The sequence below is a fragment of the Brassica oleracea genome, chromosome C3, assembly GCF_000695525.1.
Source record: "Brassica oleracea var. oleracea cultivar TO1000 chromosome C3, BOL, whole genome shotgun sequence".
NCBI classification, from domain to species: domain Eukaryota; kingdom Viridiplantae; phylum Streptophyta; class Magnoliopsida; order Brassicales; family Brassicaceae; genus Brassica; species Brassica oleracea.
In genome coordinates this window covers 32487230-32496751 of record NC_027750.1, presented here as the reverse complement: position 1 = coordinate 32496751, position 9522 = coordinate 32487230, and the positions used below count along the sequence as shown (strand labels likewise).

General features: G+C 31.1%; 3 protein-coding genes across 4 annotated transcripts; all 3 read left to right on the top strand.

Annotated features, from left to right (window-relative positions):
- Positions 1–1152: 1152 nt before the first annotated feature.
- LOC106330404 lies at positions 1153–1443 on the top strand. The gene has a single exon (XM_013768874.1). It carries the CDS (start codon positions 1153–1155, stop codon positions 1441–1443), a length of 291 nt encoding a protein of 96 aa, XP_013624328.1.
- A 1682-nt stretch (positions 1444–3125) lies between these two features.
- Positions 3126–4400, top strand: LOC106331946. 2 transcript variants are annotated; one of them, XM_013770389.1, is made up of 3 exons: positions 3126–3380; positions 3455–3573; positions 4084–4400. In XM_013770389.1, exons 1-3 carry the CDS (start codon positions 3226–3228, stop codon positions 4089–4091), a joined length of 282 nt encoding a protein of 93 aa, XP_013625843.1. In that variant the 5' UTR covers positions 3126–3225; the 3' UTR covers positions 4092–4400. The 2 variants fall into 2 exon arrangements, with proteins under 2 accessions (XP_013625843.1, XP_013625842.1); XM_013770388.1 differs by having other exon boundaries at positions 3455–3616; positions 4084–4334.
- Positions 4401–6790: 2390 nt separating this feature from the next.
- LOC106332111 (gibberellin-regulated protein 7-like) lies at positions 6791–7633 on the top strand. The gene is made up of 2 exons (XM_013770581.1): positions 6791–6973; positions 7191–7633. Exons 1-2 carry the CDS (start codon positions 6895–6897, stop codon positions 7430–7432), a joined length of 321 nt encoding a protein of 106 aa, XP_013626035.1. The 5' UTR covers positions 6791–6894; the 3' UTR covers positions 7433–7633.
- Positions 7634–9522: the final 1889 nt, after the last annotated feature.

The window sequence follows — 9522 nt, the reverse complement described above, 5'->3', positions numbered from 1 at the left end:
AAAAATTTTAAATTATTTCTAAGTAAAACTAGTCCAGATAAGTCGTCCAGACGACTTCCTGGAAAGTCGTCTGGACGACTTACTGGAAAGTCATCTGGGCAGACGACTTAAGGGGGTTAGAAACGTAAAAAAATTTCGGTTTTTTTGTTTGTTCACAAGGGGTTGGTTGTAATTTCAATAGCCTTTTAGGTTACTTTTGCATTTGTTTCAAGTTTGGGTTAATCTTTGTGTTTGAAATCAAGTTTTGAGTCATATTTGGCAATTTTCCCAATTTTGTTTTCAAGAATTTCAATAATATAATATGTTACTTGATTATTGTTTTTCACTGCAGCTTATTCTTTTTATCTAAATAAAATTATCTTTATCAGAAAGTTTTTTTAATGTGGCCATCTGTTTAAATACACGCTAAACTATTATAAATTTTAATTTTTTATTTATAGGACATATAATAAACTATTATTTTTATTTAACATGCACATGTTTTATCATATCTATATCGACTTTTATATTAACGAATATGGAAAGAAATTTTCACAAGAAAAAAAGAAAGAAATTTTCACTGCGAGATGGTGTATGATAATAGACCCAAACTTCTATGTGTTGAAATAGACTTTTGTTACAACTTACAACACACGGTTACAAGTTTTAAAAACATAAATTTTACTTGAATATGTGTTGTATAAGCTAAAAATGATAATATGACCAGTTAGTTACTTTAACTCACAGAAAATAGTTGCCTAGGTGGCCAGGGCTTAACACACCTAAACTTCAATGTATTGAAATAGACTTTTGTTACAACTTACAACACATGATTACAAGTTTTAAAAACAAAAATGTTACTTAAATATATGTTGTATAAGCTAAAAATGATAACATGACCAGTAAGTTATTTTAACTCGCAGAAAATATATAGTTGCCTAGGTGGCAACACACCTAAATGTTTTAAAAATCAATCGATACATTTACTTAATTAAGAAAAAGAAATTAAAAAACAACGAATTGAATTCCTATAAATTACTGGCTTCCAGAATCTAGTAAAAACTTTTTACTATATAAATCATCTCGATCTATCCAATTTTTTTACTAAATCATCTTTGCTTCACAACACAATAAACAAAACTATACACTTTGAATTACACATTCACGGTACTTATGGCAGCTCAAGTGTTAAATAAAACTTATAGGGCATTCATGATTTTAACTTTATTTACAATGATTTGTTCGATACAAGTTTCTGATTCAATCCCAAGAGATGTGTGTATAAAAGATTGTGTCATAAATCAATGCATGAAAGCATCAAAAAAAGCAACTCCAGCAATTTGTGACAACCCGTGCCAGATCATTTGTGATCCAATGAATAATGAGCGATACATTACCCCCAGTCAAGGTTATCGAAATCCTGTAAAAAGGTTTTGTGAAACATTTACTTGGATATGTCAGTAACTGGGAAAATAATTCTACAACAAGACTGGAAAACTAAGCGTGTAATTTTTTTAATGTATATTTATATGTTGTATTATTTGAGCGTGTGATTTGTTTTTAATGCATAAGTTATAGATTTATATTTGTACCATTTGATCTTAATATTTTATATACCTATTTTACAATAATATTTCATGTACCTACATTCATATTTTATAAAACAAAATAAAATATTTAACAATGTAAATCATGATAAAATTTAATATATAAATATCAGCTTGAAATTCTGACCTTTAAATGTCTCATTCCAAAAGATTATAATGATATTGGCCAAAAATGACTCAAAACTTAAATTTGAATGCAAATAAATACTTTAAATTTGATCATATGCAAAAGTAACAGAAAATGATAGTAAAATTACAATTATCTCTTATGTCCAAACAAAAAAAATTAATTACGGTTATAACCCTGTAAAGTGTTCTGTAAACAATGAAGTCTTCTCCCATAAAGCTTTTTGAAAAATCTACTCATCCCGAAAAGATTTCTCGAGAAGTGTATTTATGTATTTAATCTTAAAATTAATTTATAAAATTATGAAAAAGATTTTGTTGAAAATAAATCAAAATCATGTAAATATAAAAAATTCTAAATTTTAAATTTAAATTTAATAAAATTGAATTGTTTTCGACATAGATGAGTGGATATAAATTGTAAGACATGATTTTGATTGGTTAGGATTTGGTAACATATGTTCAAGTAATGTTAGCATTTTTAAAATTTGGAATCTTAAATAGTTTTTTTTTTAAATAAAAATTTGACATATACGTGTTTAGTTTTGTATATATTAAACACTTTATAAATTAATTTTATGTTTAATGATGTGTTTATTTCTATCTAGTTAAAATATTTGATTAAACGATTAAAGATAGAAGACTTCTTAAAAAGTCTGCGAAATGCATACTTCTTTATAAGTCTTCTCGGCATGTAAAGAAAATTTAAGGTTATGAAACTTTTTGAGAAGTTTACTAAACTGTAATCACTAGCAGATTTTTTTAAGAAGACTTGCACAAGGAAATTTTCTTAATTTGATAGGAATTTTGTCTCTTTATATAAAAAAATTATTCATTTCCTATTTTTTTCAAATGGCTATAACAAAAATGTAATATTTCTCTTTTTAAAACTCTTTAATCTATTTGAACTTGAAGACACCAAACTTTATATCAACTTTTCATTTTTTTGTCTTATGTATTTCTTACCACTTATCTTACTTTTGTATGTTTCGGAATGTTGGATTCGAAGAAAACAATAGATCCAACCTGATGGGATTTTATAAAAATAGTTTTATTTTATTATAAAAATATATTTTTAATATTTCAATAATTATATTAAGCATAAATATTGTTAATTTATTATTATACATTTATTGTATTTGATAGTCAACCAACCATACGTAGTTCACAAAAACACCAATTTCTAACTCTTACACCAGTTTTCCAAATCGCTTAATAACATTTAAACTTGTAAACCATCCAAGCTCATAACTTTCGTAGCCCCGCATTACAACTGCTGCATCTACACCGGTCAGTTAGACACTAACTAACTCCTCGCTCAAAGCCTCAAAACACAATCACATCTGCCGTCTTACTCTTTAGGGCTGTGTCACTTATGTTATATTGGGCCTAGACTTTAGTGATTAAACTTGGGCTACAAAATGAAAAGTGCAAAAAGTCTCACCATACGGAATCATCGCGAATTTCTAGTTTCTCCCCTCTCGTAAAACCCTAGCAAACAAAAAAACCAAAAATGGCTTGGCGCAATGCAGGATCCGCTGCCCGTTCCTTCGCCGCCGCCACCGCAAGAGCACCGTCTCTCCGTTCTCCTACGGCGGCGCTTCCTCGCCTCCGTCCTTCCCCATCCTCTTCACCCGGCCGTCGCTTCTCCTTTTCATCGCCTTCTAGGTTTGACTCCTGATCCGCTTCATCGCCTTATACATTTTGTGTCTGATTTTGATTTTGATTTTGATCTTTTTCAGGAATCTGGGAGCGCTTGGTTGCACGCAGTCTTTCTTGCCTCTGTACAGTGTTGTGGCTGCTTCTCAGCTCACCTCTCATCTCAATGTTAATTTGCGTGCTTTCTGCGAGCTGACAAACGGTACCTTCCGACGCACTTGTCAAGATCGCTAATTGTCCTCTTTGTGAGTAGTTTGTTTTTCTGAATGTCTTCAATTTCCACAACACTCTGGAGCTGCTTGATGTCCTTTGGGTAGATTCAGTTAGTTTTTTTTTTGTCTTGAAATTGAAGAGTAGACTCTGTGTTTCCTTTTCGTTGTTTTGCCATAATAGACAAAGGAAGGATTTGGTATTGAGCAAATACAGTCTTTGGCTTGACATAATTTTCTTATTTCTTGCTTTTTATCCTAATTGAATTTGGTTTATGCAAACACTTTTTTGTGTCTTGTTTCATTGTGCTCTGAGCTGTGTTGTGATTTTTAAACAATCAGTCTTCGGTTATCATACAGAAAAAAAAAGATTATATTCTGTGAAACCAATACCGAGAATATATGCTGATACGCTATTCATGCGAAGAATAATTGGATGTTAGGAATGTCTGCCATTAAGGTATATGAATATGATCTTAGGCTTGTCTTGTAACTTGTGACAGGTACTTGAAGAGGCATAGGAGCGTATTATGCAACAGTGTATGCATCAGTTACTTTGAAGGGGGTGTGAGAGATCCAAGGATTGGGTTACCTCAGAAAAACTTAAATCATTCTGTTACTTTTCGGTTCCATATTGTGTGGGATCCCTTTGATTTTTAATAGCTGTAGAGCTTTTCGTTTGCTTAGCACAATATTTTACCCCTCCTAGAACTTTTTGTTTTGTTTTTGAAAGATGAATAAAGTTCTGAAACTACTTGGCATTGTTTAAATAAAGTGTATTGGATTACAACTAAAATCAATGTTATTCATAATTCTTGTTCCTAATTTTTAATTTGTTTTGGAAAGATGAATAAAGTTCTGAAACTACTTGGCATTGTTTAACAAGTGTATTGGATTACAACTAAAATCAGTGTTGTTCCTAATTCAATATTTGATATGGTGAGTATTTATCCAATTCATAGGTAGTGTGAAGTATTTAGTGATAAATATGATGTCTACAAATGTTAAAGAAAATAAATGTCACGCCGGTCTCTTTTTCAAGTTGTAAGGTCTTTTTCAGTTAACTCAAATTGCCGCTTTATTAGTACTCAAATATTTTCTCAATAACTGAAAATCAAATAACCAAAGTAAGTATCGTTAAAATCATGAAATAAATATTCACTCAATGATGTATAAAAAGCTAAATACGCAAACCACCTAATTTAATTATAGCACTCCAACCATGAAAGTCTAACATTTACTTGAACAAGCATGGCGCTTGAGTAGCAGTGCATTGTTTTTTTATGTGGTGCACTAAGATACATGAAAAACAATGCACTGCTAATACATAGTTATTCTATGCATCTCTTTTTCACCAAATATTTTTTCTCGTATTGATCAGCATTACCACTAATGATGATCTTGATCAATTTCACAGTTTTACTTGTGACATTAACAAATATTCACACCAAGGAAAATCACCTAATAAACTTTTTCTAGAACTATTTAAAACTAATAATATGCATTGATATTGTTTTGGCGTCCGTAAACTCAAAAATGGTTTGGTAAGGAAACAGTCAGAAGATTCATATTTAAATACAAGTAGTAAGATTATTATTTGAACAAATTTAAACTCAAAGAAACTAGCTGGGAAATTGTTCGATATTAATGATTATGATGATATGATCAACTTCATAGAAGTGAAGAGTATGTTTTCATGGAAAACTATAATAGTATATACATGTACATATATATACATCTGCTTTGACTATCTGATAGTTGTTGAAAGATGTGCCCTTTTAGAGTTCGAAACAAACAGATAACTGAGTTGTAGAGCGAACAAAAGAGTATGTGTGACTCATGTGCGGAAACCGCGTGGAAAGAATTCTTCAGGAGACAATCTCGTTGTTTGTTTCTGTTCCTTTTCCATCTGTCACCAGCCTGTTTCCCATCAACATTTAATGCAAAGAGTGCCACATTTATGTTTGAGACTAAAAATTGAATGATCCAAATTCTTGCGACAGCTGCATCTGTATTATTTATGACAAACTCAAAATACTTATTTGTTGAAAAAACATAACATAGTTTTACATAACTAAATTTGTTGTAAAACTTCATGTATTTTTTTACAAAATATATATATTCCTAAAAAAAATGTTAGTTCAAAATTTTCGCATATATTAAAAAATACACTAAATTTTGATTATTAATACATGATTTTTTTTGTAATTAATTATTTCCAACAATTTTTGGCCAATTGAATTTCAATAAACACATTTTTTTGAAGTTTGCAATTTACCAATAAATAATACATTAAAAAGAAAAAACTATTTAATTTTGAAATATTTTTTTTTAAACGTGGATTTTTGAAACGGAGAGTATATTTTATCAACAACACATATTGTATCTCAAGTTTGATCGATATCATATCGTTGTGGGCAACATCACCTCTCGAACCAGTCAGTGCTACACGAGAGAATACAATCCCTCTCTTTCTATTTTCCTTCGGTGGTGCGTCCGCATGAGCCATCTTGGGTATGTGTGATACTAAAGGTGGACGATCCCAAATCCCAATGGATGGAAAGAAGTCGATTTTGTTATAAAAGCTGAATCCCCTAGATTTTCCACTATATATGTCAAGTCTGCGCAATATGTCTCCGTTCGGATCTACCGAACGTTTCTTCCAAACGCATGACATCACCTAAAATTGACCTTTCATCTCAACATGAAGGGGCAATAGGCACCTACGGCATACTTGCATCCCGAACACTTTCACGCTGAATTAGATTTGCGTGCTAAATCATTCTCTCCAAACAACTAGTGTTGAAAACCCATCTCATATATCTTAGGGACCATGACTCGAGTCTTTTTACTCTGATTTAAATTGCTTTAACCATTGTATATACGTCAAATGATATGAATACCCGTACTACTTATAAGCTCCGAAGATTAGTCTGAGTTTCGTCCAAAACCCCCAATTATTATTAACTATTAAGAAAAATATACCAAGAACCACGTATATTTCTTTTCGTATATTTCTTTCTTTTTTTCGTCAGACTGAAATATTTCTTTATAATTCTCTATTATGACAATCGTATAAATTTAAAATAATGGAAAACTTAGTTTTATTTATATATATATATATATAAACGCCAAAGCTGGTTTTCCTTCATTTAATAAGACTAATAACAGGAATATATAATACTACGATCCTATAAAATATAGAAGTTTGGTAGCTGCGCCTATAAAAGGCCAACAGAGAGACCACAAGAAGAATAGAAACTTGATCTTTGCTAATCATCCTCGGGCACTTAAAGAAACCAGAGAAAAGAAACATGAGGATAATTGTCTCCATATTGTTTGTTGCGTCACTTCTTCTAATCACTTCATCTCTTGCTTCGGCTACTATCTCAGGTTTGTGAATCTGTTCAAGAGTCTTCTCTGTTTATTTCTTGATTACATAATTAATTATGATATACTTGGTCTAACTGATTTAGGTCATAATTGTTTGTTGATACTTATTGGTTATAACTTTATTTCTTATTGGTTAAAACTATACGATGCAAAACCACTAAAGGTATATTTATACATGTAAGAAAAAAATCGGAATGAATAAATTATGGTGATGAAGGTGGTGGTGGCGCCGCGGCTCTTGCGCCGGAAATCAAAGTGGGACCAGAATTAGATAAGTGGTGTGGAGGGAAGTGTGAAGTGAGATGCAAAGATGCAGGGATGAATGATAGATGTTTGAAGTATTGTGGAATATGTTGCAAAGAGTGCAAGTGTGTTCCGTCAGGAACTTATGGGAACAAGCATGAGTGTCCTTGCTACCGTGACAAGCTCAGCAGCAAAAAGACTCCCAAGTGTCCTTGATTCTCCCGTGACAAGTTCTGCAGCTATGTTCGATCCAACCAAATTTTAAATAAATAAAAAGAAAGATCCGGTGAACTTAATAGAAAAGGATCTTTTGCTTATGAGTTTTTCTCTTCTTTTTAAGGTGTTAATTGAGTTCTAGTTATTATGATGTGGACTTATAAACTTACAAAAATCCAAAATATTTATTGGCCCACAAAAGAATAGTGATTATTATTTTCACCATTTTCAAAATATTTTTAAGTAAATCAGGGTAAATAAAACAAGTTAAAAAAACTTGCTTGAAAAACATATATGATCATTGCAAATTGTGCAAAAGGCAATAAAATAATATTTCTCAACATATAATCAATAAATCCATTTCATGAGGTAAGCTTAATAATCAATATAACCCATGTTCCAAAAGGTCGTTAACTTGGCCGTTCTGCCAGTGGTTATGTGTAGGTCTGGGACGGATCGGGTATCCGGACAATTTTAAGGTATCTGGATCCGGATTTTTATCCGGCGAATCTATAATTTTATTATTTTATTCGGATTCAGGGTTTTCGGATATCCGGGTGTTGGATATACTTCTAAAAATTGTAATATCCGGCGGATATCCAAATCCGGATTTGGATCCTTAAAATAAATAAAAAATAATATCAATACATATAAATTATTAACAATAATTTTAAAATAAAAATATATATAATGTTTTTAATTATTTCTATGTATAATATTACAAAATTTAAATAAAATTTATATATACTATTATAAAAGTGAAAATATATTAAATAAAAATAATTTTTATATATAGATATTACTATTTTTGAAATATCTATTAATAAAACTTACGGATCCGGATATCCGGACTAAAAAATTAAAATATCCGGATCCGGATCCGGTTTTGACGGATCCAACATTTTACTATCCGGATCCGGATTCGGCCCCTCCGGATATCCGGATCGAATCTCGGATCGAATCCGGATAGAATTTCAGATCGAATCCAGATCTCGGATAAAAGTTTCAAGCCTAGATGCATACGGCGATGTTTGGCCATAGTGAATTAACGTTAATCGATCAACAAATCCAAAAATACTTAGGGTGTGATTGATAATTATAGCTGAGTTTAGAGTAATAAAAAGTAGAAGAAATGTGAGTAAAAGTTGTAGAGTAAGAAAGTGTAAACCAGCGCAACACTTTTCCTCCACCAACACTGTACTGAACAAAACTAATGATTTTACATTTGAATGTACAAATATTTAAAGTAAAATAAATAAAATGTTTTTTCACCTGATTGGTAATATAATATTATTATAAAGTGGTGATGGTTGTTGCGACGGTAAAGACACATGTGGTGGTGGTAGTTACAGTAGTGGCAATGGTTACCGGAGCGGCGACAGTTATCGGATCAGCGACTGGAGCGGCGACAGTTATCGGATCAGCGACTGTGGTTATAAAGCAATTCGGAGAAAACCGTGATCGTGGATATAAAGAGGTATTATGGTGGTGGCCATGGTGATGATATGATGGTGGAAGATGAAAGAATATATGTGACTATGGAAGAAACAATAATAGTTAGGAATAGTCACTGTAGGAATGTTAGAGACTTTTTATTTTTTAGTTAGATTCCTAATTGTAGTTTGCTTGAAAGCTATTGAGTGCAATTTTTCTACATGTAATACACTCGTTATAAACCTATTAAACTACATGTGTCATTTTGCCTAGAAATATAATTGGAAAAAATGTAAACGTAGACAATTAAGTAGTTGAAGCACGTGATAAGCCTAACACGATGGTCCGTCTTTTAAAACCACTAAAAGTTGTCGCAACTCCATCATAATTATCGACCAAAATAATGTTTATCTAGAAACATACATGTTAAACCTACTTTTTTTTAAAGAAAATATCGGTATTCAACCATTTTAAAAATAGACTATTAAAATATAATTGGGTATACAAATTTTAATAAAGTAAAAATTACCTAGAAAAATGAAAATATCTTATATATTAAAACATCAAAATTTTGTAAAACATCTTACATTTAAGAATACAGAAAATAGAACATTCGCATTTGTTTGTTACGTACAATACAAATTTGGGGTTTTCAA

Coding starts and splice junctions, on each gene's coding strand:
- LOC106332111 (XM_013770581.1), top strand. CDS start 6,895: ATGAGGATAATTGTCTCCATATTGTTTGTTGCGTCACTTCTTCTAATC. Junction 6,974..7,190: donor TGCTTCGGCTACTATCTCAG/GTTTGTGAATCT, acceptor ATGGTGATGAAG/GTGGTGGTGGCGCCGCGGCT.
- LOC106331946 (XM_013770388.1), top strand. CDS start 3,226: ATGGCTTGGCGCAATGCAGGATCCGCTGCCCGTTCCTTCGCCGCCGCC. Junction 3,381..3,454: donor TCCTTTTCATCGCCTTCTAG/GTTTGACTCCTG, acceptor GATCTTTTTCAG/GAATCTGGGAGCGCTTGGTT.
- LOC106330404 (XM_013768874.1), top strand. CDS start 1,153: ATGGCAGCTCAAGTGTTAAATAAAACTTATAGGGCATTCATGATTTTA.